The sequence below is a fragment of the Thamnophis elegans genome, chromosome 1 (assembly GCF_009769535.1).
Source record: "Thamnophis elegans isolate rThaEle1 chromosome 1, rThaEle1.pri, whole genome shotgun sequence".
NCBI classification, from domain to species: domain Eukaryota; kingdom Metazoa; phylum Chordata; class Lepidosauria; order Squamata; family Colubridae; genus Thamnophis; species Thamnophis elegans.
The window spans coordinates 88443765-88458215 of NC_045541.1; the positions used below are offsets into that span (position 1 = coordinate 88443765).

At 38.8% G+C, this 14451-nt stretch overlaps 1 protein-coding gene across 6 annotated transcripts in view; it reads left to right on the forward strand.

Annotated features, from left to right (window-relative positions):
• MICAL2 (microtubule associated monooxygenase, calponin and LIM domain containing 2) overlaps window positions 1-13035 on the forward strand; it is a 144977-nt gene extending 131942 nt beyond the window's left edge. For 3 of the 6 annotated variants that reach the window (XM_032223510.1, XM_032223511.1, XM_032223513.1), the window contains 4 exons: window positions 1617-1709; window positions 3588-3681; window positions 8711-8810; window positions 10168-11086. In XM_032223510.1, the coding sequence (XP_032079401.1) occupies window positions 1617-1709; window positions 3588-3681; window positions 8711-8810; window positions 10168-10231 (351 nt within the window). In that variant the 3' untranslated portion in view covers window positions 10232-11086. Of the gene's footprint in view, window positions 1-1616; window positions 1710-3587; window positions 3682-8710; window positions 8811-10167; window positions 11087-11863 lie in introns of those variants that run through there. The other 3 variants (XR_004255932.1, XM_032223497.1, XM_032223506.1) reach the window with 3 other exon arrangements.
• The last annotated feature ends 1416 nt before the right edge of the window (window positions 13036-14451 follow it).

A 14451-nucleotide genomic window follows, 5' to 3' on the forward strand; every position in this document is an offset into this window, starting at 1 on the left:
ACTGGGTGGGTTTGCTTTTAATTCCAGGTTTAAATCCTCGGCACCAGAATCAAGAACTGTGACATCAGCATCTGGTCTTTTGGAACCAGTATTGTGGCTTGCTATCATCAGAAGTCAAATGAGGATGTTTAGCCTGCTCCTTTTCTGAGGAAATTAATGTGTTTGGCTGAGCCCTGAATGTATGTGCCTCAATGATGCCCTTTGATATCCCTGTACACTGTGTCATGCATTGAAGGATGAGATCACAGTAGATTGACTCCTATGGGAAGGAACAGTACCAGAGTAGTGTTGAGTGGCCATATTTCTTCTGCAGATGCTAGAAGGCATTACTTTGTCCCCAGTACTATTTATGAACCTGCTGAGAATAGTCAGACTAGGCTGATGGTAAGTGCAGGGCCCACGTGGAGGCTCAGGAAGGGGGGAAAACGGGTCTACCGGAGGTTCCAGAAGTCAGGAAATGGGCCAGTTTCTGGCCTCTGGCGGGCCTCCGGAGCCCAGGGGAAGCAGTTTTTGCCTTCCCGGAGGCTCAATGAAAGCCTTCAGAGCCTGGGGAGGGTGAAAAACAGGCCCACCAGAAGTTCTAGAAGTCCAGAAATGGGCATGTTTCCAGCCTCTGGAGGGCCTCTGGAGCTTGGGGGAAACAGTTTTCGCCCTCCCAGAAGCTTGAGGAAAGCCTCTGGAGCCTGGGGAAAGTGAAAAATGCCCCCCAGGATGCAGGAAACCAACTAGGCCACACCCATTATGGCTGTGCCTACCTAGCAACGAGGCAGCGAATCCGCTGCTGCAATTTTTGAAGCCCACCCCTGTGATGAGGTGGTGGAGGAGGAACCAAGTGTAAAATCATTTGAAGAGACACTTTATTTACTAGCAAAATACTCCTCTGCATCTTCTCCTTGAAGCTACAGCAACTCAAAGGTCATTTTATCCTGGCCAAATGGATGTTTGGGTGACCATGCAGAATCTCACTGCAGAAATACCCTTTCAGTGGTTGCAGATCTTTTACAGTATCAAGGAGCAGAGAGACCCTTTGAGCAAAACATCTTACAGAATGATCTCTGTAGACCAACCATTATGACAGGATACGTTTTACATTTTCCTTGTAAATAGCTAGCATTGCATCTTATTGCTATTTTACTCTATTAGTTTGAAATCAGAACAGGCATAGAGCATAATAAATAAAACATCTACATTGACATTTTTAATATTAAATCTGCCTGCATTTTGCATGAAGACACTCTATTTTTTTTATTTTCATGGTGGAGTATATGCTTTAATATTTTGCCGCAATGGTAAGTTAAGGAAGATTTGAATGTAATGCCAGATTCCCTTATGTTTACTTTGGAACCATTAGGATTATTATCTTGGTTTTATAAATGTAGTGTTTTATCTTAATTGACAGAACATTACCATTTCCATTATCGACAGAAAATGTTAATGCCTAACTAACTAAGACTGTGGTTAGGCCTTTATTGATGAAAACAAATGGCTCAGATTGTGCCCAGCAAACATAGTCAAAGGCTACTTAACATTCACATTAAAAGAAAAGTCTATGGAAATCTGTGGCTGAGTACAAAGTATTGATTTCCTTTGATATGTGCTGTTGTTTATTTTTGAAGGTTAAAAGTACTCTTAGAAGGAACAAAAAGTTGGCAAAAGAAACAAAGCAACTGGTTAAACAAAAGGAACTAAAAAGACTTCACAAAGCACAGGTATTTTAGTTTCTTACCCTTCGTGTAATGTATTTGACATAAAATATTTGGCCAGTTTGGATGCATTGTCTTCTGCCGTATTATTGGGAAACTGCAAAAATATTCCCCTTCATTAATGCTTAGTATGTCTTTATGGAGATGGCTCAATGGAGCCATCTATTCCTTCACTGTTCTTTTTACAAGAAATTTGATATTATTTTTATTTATCCTATCCTGAAGAGAACATGGCCTTTTTTGTCATTTCTTCTATCTGTTCCATGTTTTGATTTATTTATTTGATTTTTATCCCACCTTTATTATTGCTTATAAATTACTCAAGGTGGAAATCATACCAATACTCCCTCCTCCCTCCTTGGCCATGCTACCATCCATCATGCTCATGAGTTCGGCAAAGCTTGGCATTCCACAATCAATTCCATCAACAGCCTTATTGACCTACAACCAGCTTACGAACCCCTCAGAATCCAAATCAACTGCACTGACTCTCAACCAAACCATGAAGCTCCTCCTCTGCCAGCAGTTCACCTCCCATTGACCCTGACCTGATGTAACCTCCCTATCACATGACCTGTCACACTCTCACTGATGACTCACACCTACGCATCACAAGACTTGACACACTCACACCATTATAAACAGAACAGTGGCACTGACATCCCCTAAACTCCACTGAAGATGTTAGCTAGGCTGATAACGAAATGTTCAGAAACCAACCCACACCTGAGCTACAGATATTTGCCACTATTGCAAACTCTTTCCTCTTCCTATTCCCCCCCCCCCACTTCGCTAAGAGTGAATGGCTGGCCCAAAGTCACACACAGTTTTTCACGCCTAAGATGGGGACTAGAACTCACAGTCTCTGTTCCTAGGCTAACACCTTAACCACTAAACCAAACTTCAGGCCTCTTTATACACTATCCACCTCTTCACAGGTCTCAAAATTTTATATTAATATCTTTTCTTTTTATTTTTAGATATTTTCATTTTTACTTCTGTAATTTTTTTTTTTTGGATTGATGATGGCTTAATGTCCATCAATTCATTTTATTGACAAAATGTGTGGGCCTTAGAAGCTCTGCAATTAAGTGTGTGCTGTTATTGTGGGTAATCTTAGTGCTTTTTCTGATGGAATAGGTTGTAGCTATTATCACAGTTGCATGACTGCTAAAGAACAGTTAGGCACTTTTGTTAGTTCTATTTTGGTTCCTGACAATATTTGGCAGTAGATATATACAGTATGTCTTAGTCTGTTTAGTGTTTAATGTTTAAATACATTTTCTTGGGATAGACATAGAAAAATACTCAGAGGTGTATGTTACATATGCTGAAAGACCTACATTTCACTCCCATATCTCCATTTAACAGTTAGGAAAATAGCAGTATTATCATAAAGAATCACTGTCTAATTGAATAGAGAGCCATGAGATTGATACAGGTAGTCCTCAATTTACAACAATTCATTAAGTGACTATTCAAGGTTACAATGGAACTGAAAAAAGTGACTTATGACAACATTTTTCACACCTAAGACATTGCAGCATTCCCACAGTCACATGATCAAAATTCAGAGGCTTGGCAATTGACTCATATTTATGACCACTGCAGGGTGGTCATGTTATTTGTAACCTTCTGACAAGCAAAGTCAATGGGGAAGCCAGATTCACTTAACAACCCTGTTACTAACTTAACAACTGCAATGATTCACTTAACAACCGCAGCAAGCAAGGTTGTAAAACGGGGAAAGGCTAACTTAACAAATGTCTCACTTAGCAACAGAAATTTTGGGCTCAATTGTAATTGTAAGTCGAGGACTATCTGTATACGAAAGTAGCATCTTTGAAGATTTTATTTCTTAGATTTATTTATTCACTTGTTCAGGCTATCCAACGGTTATTGGAAGAAGTGGAAGAGCAGCAGAGAGCTCTTGAGGTATATGGCGTTCAGTTGGAGAGGGAACTACGAGGAGAAGCAGGTGAGAATGGCAGAAAAAACTGTGATCTGAAGAACATGCCAGCCCTCCTGAAGCTGTTTGAGAAGTTGTAAGAAAACTCAGTTGCATTTAACTTTTTATCCTCCTAGAATAGACTGGAATAGAATGGGATACAGGAAGCTTTTAGGTTTGTGGGCATTTTTGATTATATGAGAATGCTCCCCCTTAGTATGATATGATGATTGTTGGGGACAACATGGCTAATCTTGAGATATACAGGACAATGCCCAACCACCTAACACAAGTGAGCAGCTAGAGTAGATGGCAATTTAATTAGTGTTCGAGCAGCCACAAGAACATTCCAGCTTGTAAACTAGATTGGGGAATTAAAAGAAAATGGCAGTCATGAAGTCATTCAGAATCAAGCTCAGTTATCTACTGCCCATGTTTATTTAGTGATAAAGCTACCCAGAGTCACCTTATAGGTGAGATGGGAGGCATAAATATGATTAAATAAACAAACAAGCAAACTTGGGCAGCGAATTCCAATTTCCCCCCACATGAATACAGGAAAGCAGGTCTTTATTTAAATCTACACATTGAAATAAACAGATACTGGAATGGAAAAGGAATTTTTGCTACATCCCAGACCAGTATTATTGAAGGATCTCCTCCTTAATAGAAGAGCTCCATAGATTACATAGAGACATGGTGGCTCAGTGACTAAAACGCTGAGCTTGTCAATCAGAAAGGTCCACAGTTCGGTAGTTCGAATCCCTAGTGCTGCATAATGGAGAGAGCTCTCATTACTTGTCTCAGCTTCTGCCAACCTAAAACATGTAAAAATGCAAATAGAAAAATAGGGGCCACTTTGGTGGGAAGGTAACAGTGTTTCGTGCACCTTTGGCATTTAGTCATGCCAGTCACATGACCACGGAGATGGAGACAGCATGAGCTCTTCAGCTTTGAAACAGAGATGAGCACCACCCCCTAGAGTCAGGAATGACTAACACATATGTGCCAGTGGAATCTTTATCTTTACCTTTTATATATTACTTGGTTCAGAAGTGACTATAAATCTGTATTCTTATGTGCTATTTTATCATATTACATGTAACAACACATTTCTATCAAAAGAGGCAAAATTTAAAAGAGGATAGAATTCTAGCACTTTATACTTGTGATCAGTCAATCAATTTGATTTATTGTGGTTGAAGACCAGTACACATTATACTTGTGTATCAAAAAGAATAAGAGAAAGATGAAGGAACTATTTTCTTTTGCATTCAGCCACCCTCTCCCTCTTTCGCTTTTATTACTTTCACATCTCCTCCTCCCTTCCTAAGAAGACACCTTTCTCTTCAGTGACACCAACTTTACATTATAGAAAGACTGGGTGGAAGAGGGAGGAGGAAGAGGAGCTCTGAGTAGGCATTGGAGACTATTTGCTTAGCGCAGGGGTCTCCAAACTTGAAAACTTTGTGGACCATGCTGACTGGGGAATTCTGGGAGTTGAAGTCCACAAGTCTTAACATTGACAAAGCTGGCTTAGTGGGCAGAATGAAGTGCAGTGCCCGGAGACATCAGGATGCCTTTGGGCATCACTGTTGGTATCAGCACATCTAAACCACAGGCAATTTGAAGATGCCATAGGTAGGACTGAATATGTTTTTAGCAGCTTTAGAGCTGATGCACACGACAGCATACTGGTCTTCATTGCACAGCAATGGTAGTTAAAAAACAACCAGATGGCTGGAAGAGCAAACAGTTACTTAATTGCTCCGAAGTATGCCAAATTACTTTTCAGCCCACAGCAGGTGGTACCTTTTAAAAAATCCCTGTCTTCATCACGCATTTTGTCTTGTGAGAGACTTTAGATTTGCCTCGTGCTCAGCATAAATTTCTTGCTGTGAGCTGGCCTTATTCCATGAATCCCCAAAGAAGGCTGGTTGCTTGCTCCGAGTACTTCGTTGGAATGGAATTGTGCTGATCCTTCCAGCTCATATGCAACCTTGAAAATTACATATCAGAGGTGCTTAATCATTTCCATTCTTCCTGATCTGGAATCTCACTTCTCCATCTGCACCAAGTCAATGGTAGCAACAGTTTCTTATAAAAGGGGAACCAAACAAGAAGATGTAGTAAATTATACGAAGACCTCCTACAAGAGTCTTTGTCAAAAGCATTTCTATCTACTACAACAAAAAGCAAAACAAGGGTTCACATTTGGATGGGACAAATGGGTTAAGCTGCCCCAAAGTCTTAAGAACTGGATATTTGTGGCATTCAAAAATGTAAGACTTCTTGTTAGGCCGGCTAAGTTGTTATGCCATTAGTTACTTGGCAAGGCTTTGGAGATGGAAGATTTCTGCTCCATTCCCTGTCATTAGTAATTTAATTCCTTTAATTAGGGTCAGCTTTTTCTATTCTCGATTGATTGACAGAAGCTGGTGTTCTAAAAGAGGGACTGATTATTTCTCATTTGTCAACCTTACACATAGATTTGGCAAACAACCTTAGAAAATTATTAATTTGGGGGTGTTGTTTATAACCATGTTTAGGTTGTTAATGTATGGTTACAGCTCTTACGGTTCCATTCATTCAGTCTTTAGAAATATAGTACTTTATTGCTTAATAAATAACCAGGTCTTATTAGATTAAGCTGTATTTAGGCAGGCCTGTGCTTATGGAGTTCAAGTGATTTAATAGGTGTTATTATGCTAATTAGAAAATCATCACAGTTAAGCAATATTATTGAGCTGCAAAGGTTCTTAATAACCAAATTTAGAGACAGGCCTGCAAACAGTAGTCTTCCATGACATTAATGCAACTCCCCTCTAATAATTGTGTGAGAGTGAAATGAAAGGCTCTTTTGTTAGGGGGAATTACTCATTAGCTACTGGACTGAATAAGAGACTGTGGAGGGTGAAATAAAGTGCTCTAAAGGCACTGAGTAAAATGTGTCTAAGGGGATCACAACTGGAGTAACAATCACGTATGCATTAGAAAAACCTCAAATAATCTTAGCCTTATGAATACCCTTAATTATTTCTGGGGCACAGAGGAGGTTAATTGCGATCAGTCTGTTCCTCTTTTTCTTTTAAAGTTTCCCTAAAGCTTTTCTATATAGGTTCATATTCCATCACTAGCAATGGGGCATCAATAGAGAAGTCCTGGTTGTTTGGCTTTATTGCTTTATCCATCTCCACTTTGTGTGAGAGCTACTGAAAGTAGAGATTTGTAATGTGATATATCAGTATAAGGTTGTATTTGGGCTGTATTGTGCCCCACAAATTGGAAGTGTCCCTGACTGAGGTGGGACCATGCGACAAACCCTTGCGCATTTACAAGAGCCTCAGTGGTGCAGTGGTTAGAGTGATGTACTGCAGGCCACTTCTGCTGACTATCGACTGCCTGCAACTTGGCAGTTCAATTCCCACCAGGCTTAAGGTTGACTCAGCCTTCCATACTACCAAGGTGAGTAAAATGAGGACCCAGATTGTTGGGTCAGATATGCTGACTCTGTAAACTGCTTAGAGAGGGCTGTAAAAGCACTGTGAAGCAGTTTCTAAGTCTAAGTGTTATTGCTATTGCTACAAGAATGCAAGGGCTGGTTGTGTAAACAACTAAGCATGTATAACATATTCGAGAGAAAGAGAGATAATCTTTGAAGTATAGATGGTGGAAACAAACTATAGCAATATCAACTGCCTTCATGCTATATACTTGAGAGTTTCTCAAAAATCTGATTTGAAAAGTCTTGGAAGCTATTTGGAGAAAAAAGCATTTTAAATAAGTGAGTATGGGTTTATATGCTATATATATCCTTGATGGACATGAATATACAATATTATTTTTGACTTGTCTCTGCATTACAGCCCCTCCCCCCTTGCTTCACTTCAAAAGTAGTAGCAAAAGGTATGCCAGGTGGTCAATCTGTGGCAAGTTGTTTCTCCTGCCACACATGGCAGGAAAATTGGGAAACTGCTGCAGTGAAGAACAGAAGTGCCAGTCAGGGGTGGGATCTTACCGGTTTAACAACCGGTTTGCTGAGCGTGCACTTCGCACATGTGCACAGTTTAGAGAAGACTTACCTTCCACATCACTGCTTGGGAAGGAAAACAGCTGAGGTGCGGCAATTCACTGCCACATGACTCAGCTGAGAAGATAAAGGTAGAGGGGCGGGTGGACGGGCCCATTTGTTCGTGGGACCAAATTGGTTCGCTCCCATCTGTTCTTTAGCGCTACTGGTTCGTCCAAATCGGTCCAAACAAATCCAAACCAGTAAAATCCTGCCCCTGGTGCCAGTTATCTAATTTCTTAGAGTGTTCATTTTGTACAATTGGAGAACAGGGAGCAGAAGGCCTGTTTTTCCCATACTTGTCTTCTGCTTTTATTATCATTGGTGGCAGAAGGGAAGGGAAGGGAGGAGGAGACCGGCTCCTTTGGTGTCAGTTCTGCAATCCCGTAGAGACATGGCCATAGCTTGTCCTAAAGACATTCTTCAATAGGCTTCTCAATTTACCCACTTTTCTGGTGCAGACAAGACCTCTATTCAGTTTCATTGCTGGAAATGTGATCAACCCCTTGTTAAGCCAGCATTGTTTTCTGTTAGCTCCCATGCTGGATAACAGCACTTGTTGTGTGAAACAACCCTTTGGGGTGGGGTCAAAACTAGAATTTAACTTTTTAATAATATGTCTTTTAGCCCTCATGTCTATGGAGATTCTCAGTCATCCAAGTCATGGTGCTTTTTTTTCCCAAGAGGCAACTGAACTTTCTGGCTTTTCTTTGAAGACATGTCGCTTCTCATCCAAGAAGCTTCTTCAGCTCAGCTTTGAAGTAATGTCTTCCAAGAAAAACCAGAAAGTCCAGTTGCCTCTTGAAAAAAAAACACCTTTGGGACTTCTAGCTTTCACTACAGCAGCTGTAATATTTGAAAATGCTTAGAAAATGCAACTGGAATATTTTGGAAAAGGACATTTTAATCAGCACTATTTCTCTATACTTGATGCAATTTTTGGGACGGAGAAAAAACTAATTCTGGCATTTAAAAAAAATTCTTAAACAGAGTCAAGAACACAAGATGAATCTGAATTATTACATGAATGGTTTGAACTAGTACTGGAAAAGAACAGATTAATGCGCTATGAAGCTGAACTCTTGATCATGTAAGTCAGAATTGACAGTTTGCATCAATGGTGAGAACGTATGTACTGTATGGTATGTATATATTTATGGATGTCAGAAGATTTTCTCTTTCCAGCATACATATGTTCCTTACTGAGCTAAACTGCTATATTACCCCTTGCATATGCATTCTTATTTTCGTTTAAAGTTAGTTAATATTTTTTATACTATCCTTACTGAAAGGCTTTGATGGAATATCTTCTAAGGATACTTGCATACTTTCATGCCGATTTGAAATCTTTACAAGGAAGGAAGGAAAGCCTTTTATACTTTTTACCTTTGAATTGAGATAAGACAATCATAGTCAATCCTAATCTTAAACCATTTGTACATTTTATTGCTGTGATATATTCATTCATGAGCAGTACATTTGTACAAAGCTGTATATTTCCTGTTTTGTTTCCTGATACTGTTTTCATATCCCATTTCTTATCCTATTTATTGCATTTATAAGACTATTCAGCTCTAATAATGTGGGTTGCACACAACAGTTTTGTGAACAATGATCCAAAAAAAGAACAACCTACATCATTAAAACACTCCAATATATAAAATAGTGAACCAAACTTGATAATTAAACAACTAAAAGACTCCACGCAATATCTGGCTAAAAAGTTACGTTTCAGTGGCTTTTCTGAAGGCAAGGAGAATAAGGGTTGTCATATACAGATAGTCCTTGATTTATGGCTACAACTGGGACCATAATTTCTACTGATAAACAGGGACTGTTAAGTGACCTGTGCCTGGTTTTACAACCTGTTTCCCACAGTTGATAAGCAAGTCACCACATTCCTAAGTGAATCCTGTAGCCATTAAGCAAATATGGCTTCCGCTGTTGACTTTGTTCATCAGAAGCTGACTGGGAAGGTTGCAAATGGCAATCACATAACCCCAGGATGCCAGTGGCCAAATGGCTGAATGTTGATCACATGACCATGGGTATGCTGAAGAGGTTGTAAGTGCAAGGACCAATTGTAAGCAACCTTTTCAGTGGCATTGTAACTTTAGTTATAAGTTGAGGATTATCTATATCACAGGGAATAATCACCCAGGGGACATTATACCACACCTCAAGCTATTTTTTGACAAAAAAATTGTGTGGGACTTCTATGCTCACCAAAAAAGGCATATTTTAACCTCATGGGAGGCAGGGTTTTCAAAATTGGCCAAGTTAATAGGTGTATGGGTCAAAAATGATGATAGAAATGGAAATGAACTTGAACACCTTTTATTGCATTGCTGAAAAAAATAAGGATCTTGATCAACTTTGTGTAGAATGATAGGAGTTATTAAAGGATCAGTCCTCATAGTGGGATCTTTTACTTGTTCTTGTTACAGAGCCAAAGATATAGAACTAGAAGATCGTCAGAATGACTGGAGGAGGACCGAGATAGAACACTAACTATTGATGATAAAGTAGATGTTTAAGGTATTGGTATAAAATTTATTTTGCATACAAAATCAATATGTTACCTGAAAATGGGTACACTAAGTGTTCATTTTCCAAAGAGACTGGTAACTCTATTGCCAAGCAACAGTTATAAAGGTGGAGGGAATCACTCCTTACTTATAATAGTAGTTTTTCATTTCCAGGTGAGGTTGTTAAGTGAATCATCATGGGTCATTAAGTGCATCATTACATGACTATGATTTGTTACTTCCTGCCAGCTTCCCATTGACTTTACTTGTCAGAAGCTGGCTATGAAAGTCTCAGATGACAATTGTATGATTACGGGATGCCAAACACTTGAATTGTGACCGTGAGAACATGGGAATGCTAAGATCGCCACAGTTTGGAGGACTGGTTACAAGTTTCCTTTTTCAGTGCTGTCATAACTCTGAATAGTCACTGAATGAATTGTCAATAAGTGAGTACTACCTGTATATTGCTACAAGCAAACTTGTATGACTGAATTTGCTGAAGTGACCTATTTTAATTCCCTTACACAGTAGGAATGGATTATTTTGACACTGTAAGTTGCCAAGAGTCACCCTATGGTAAGATGGGTGGAAAACACATTTAATAACATAAAATATTATTGTTTCTTATGTGGTGAAGAATGAAAGGCTGATGAATGAATGTAGTAATATGAAAGTGAGAAATCAGTATGAACAAAGTTGAGATTTTGTAATAAATCAAGTGAATGAGAAATCAAATCAGAAAAGGAATATATGGAGAAAGAGTAAATGGGTTGAGAGGAAGGGGAAAATAAAGAAACTCAATCTTCACAAAGAAATGAATGGACAATAATGAAAAATATAGAAATTAGAGGTTTTAAATACAAAAGGCGATGCATGATACAGTGAAAGCATGGGTTTGAAGGTATGGAGAAGTATAAGAAATGGTGTTTGTCTAAACCAGATTTAGTCAGATTTTTATTTTACCTTCTGATTTTCATTTGCTTCACTCTCTACTTCTTGCTCCTTGCATAGCATTGCTTACCCCATGAGGAAATAGTGTGAGAGGTACAGAATGTATATTTAAACAACAGAGTTGAAAGTTTTTAGAGCATATGTGATAAAAATTCAATCAACTTCGGAGTCATCATTTTTAAGAAAATGTAAAAGCAATTCAGGTATTTGGTAAGATAGGGAAAAGACCGTTTGAAACGACTCTCGTCAAATAATTCTTACATAGGGTTTTATTTAGCATTCATCTCTGGCTTATGGGCAAAGGATTGGTTCAGAAATGTTCCTGTTGGAACTATGAACTGACTGTTGAATGAAAGTATGTGCCAATGTATGAATGGCAGCTTCTTGTATATTGTTCATTTAGCAAGTTTGAACAGCATCCCGGATGGGATATAAAAGTCAACATATGTAGCAATACGATCTGTTCACAAATGCTTGTTGAGCATTATATAAATTTCGATGTCTGATTTCATGTCATGGACATCATAGCATAGACAGACAAAATTGGTCCTGATTCTGTTTCCCCATTTTTGTTACACTAACACTAAATATAATAAATCCAGAATGCTATTTAATGCAATAGAAAAATGATATTAACTTTTAACTCTTGTATTTGTAACAGGGCCTAATTGATGAATAAGAGAAAAGAAACAAGAATGCTAACAGTATTTTCTGGAAGGAACAGGAAGTTTCAATAAGCCAAAGAACTATATTTTATAAGTTTATACTGCTTGACAAATATAAACACAGAAGGATGTATACAGTTTCTAATGGTGAGAACACTAAACCACTGGAACAACTTACCTTTAGAAGTTGTGGGTGTCCCATCACTGGAGGCTTTCAAGAAGAGATTGGACATCCATTTGTCTGAAATGCTATAAACTCTCTTGCTCGAGCAGGGGGTTGGAATATATGACCTCCAAGGTCACTTCCAACTCTTGTGATTCTATGTTCTGAAGTTCTCAGAAAACAATTGTCCTTCCAACATAGTGAATATCATTAATGTATTATTACAATGTACTGTGTCCAGAGTCACTTGTGGAAATGGGGGAAGGGAGGGTGTCTTATAGAAATCAAATAAATCAATCAAGTAAATTAGGATCAAAATCTTATTGTACAGTACAACTGTAGAGGAAAGGAATAATGTTCCAATTGGTAATGTAAAAATAGCATTGGCCTTTGTAGGACAAGAATGACTGAATCATAACTGGGCCTTATATAATACAGTTCCACTGAGGAAGTAATACTAGAATGGTTTTTGTGTTCTACTTCCTGGATTTTTAATTCTAAGAAAACTTGAGAGTTACAAGACTGCAACACTGCTTTAGTTTTCCTTAAAAGTAGGGTCCTTCAATCAGTGTTTCTCATTTGTAAACATATCTTGTTGATGGATGATGAAAGGTCTTTCAGTGATTGAAATATGTATCACTACATACCACTTAACATTTTACATGAATTCTTGAGGTGGAGAATGGTATCCTTGTGATTCAAATGCCATTGTAACTATGAACAGTTACAATTAATTAGAAACTATACTGTATATGTATATTGTAAATAAAGAACAACAAAAGGAATCTGTGCTGTTAAGCAAATGCAATTTATAAGATGTGTTTGCAAACTAAAAGTAACTATACATATTAAGCTTTAAACCTATGGTAGATATTTGTACTTTGTAATGTAATGTAATGTATAAGTGTTTATTCTGAACAAGATGTAAAGAGATTAAGTAAGCTATTTGTACTGAAATTAATAATAAAAAGATTATTGGTTTATTCTGAATGTTATTTTTGCAGTTTGTTTTTTAAAACTTGCATGAAGATGTAGGACAACAGGATAGTTGTTTCTGAACATCTTTGTTTACTAATCCAAATGGAAATATTTAAAAAGACTTGTTTATGTAAAATATGCATAAAAGGCACTGTTGCTTCTGCTTAAGAATATCAAGTACTGAATAAAACTTTTATATGCAAAAATCTATGGTTCCTGACTAGTGGGAAAGAAATTAATGAGATTCTGATACAAATAGCATATAACTTGATGTAATGCAACAAAGTCCCTGTTTAGCAGTTAGTTGGGTATGTATGGGACGCAGTGACGTGCGGTGAGGTTTATGGCTGGTGAGGCAAAAAGAGAGACCCACCCCGACATAGAGATGGGACGCAGGCAAAAGCCTCTTTGTTTTAAAAGAAAGAAAGCAGCTTTTGTCTGCCCCGCCGCTATGTCCGACATAGAGGCGAGTCATAAGAGGCAAAAGCCGCTTTGTTTCTTTTAAAAGAAAGCGGCTTTTGCAGCTATGTCCGACATAGAGGCGGGACACGGGCAAAAGCCGCTTTTTTTTAAAAGAAAGAAAGCGGCTTTTGCCTGCCCCGTCTCTATGTTGGAGTCAGACATAGCAGCGGGGCAGGCAAAAGCCGCTTTCTTTCTTTTGCGGCAGAAAGAGCCAGCCCGCCAGCAGAGGCAGGTAAAAGACCTGCCTCTGCTGGCAGGCTGCCCCGACACAGAGAAAGAAAGCTGGCGGGCTGCCCTCCCTGCCTCTCCTACCCCCTTCCCTCTGAGTGAAGAAACAAACAAACACACACACACACACACACACAAATTACTTACAATTACTTACAAATTACATTAATTTTGAATTCCTCCCCCTCCCTCCGACCCACATACCTTTTCCAGCTGTTTCACAATCACAGAGGATTTCAACTCTGCTCTTGTCTGCCATCATGAAAATGTAAAAATATAAAAGGAAAAAGGCAAGAGCTGCTGATGTCAGGCTGGGTTAGCTGCTGCCAGAGTCCCCAATGGATGACTCTGCTTAACTGTTTAAAAAAGCCTCTTAAAAAACGCCCTCTACAGGAGGAGGCAAGAAAACCACGTGCCTCATCTACATAAGGATTTTTTCGGCTTTTAACCCTTGCTTAACGCTGCTCGGGTGATCATAAAGTCAGACTAAATGAGGCACGTGCTTCTCCCGCCTCCTCCTGTAGAGGGCACTTTTTTAGAGGCTTTTTTAAACAGTTAGCCACTAAGCAGAGTCATCCACTGTGACTCTGGCAGCAACTACCTCAGCCTTCTTCCTTTTACTTTTTTTTTCTTTTCCTGATGACAGTGGTGAGGCTCTGCCTCCCCTGCCTGCATGTCACTGACGGGACAACAGGATGGAGCTGAGCCTTTACTGGTCTGATGCTGCAAAGAGTTCACAGCAGAATTTTTTTT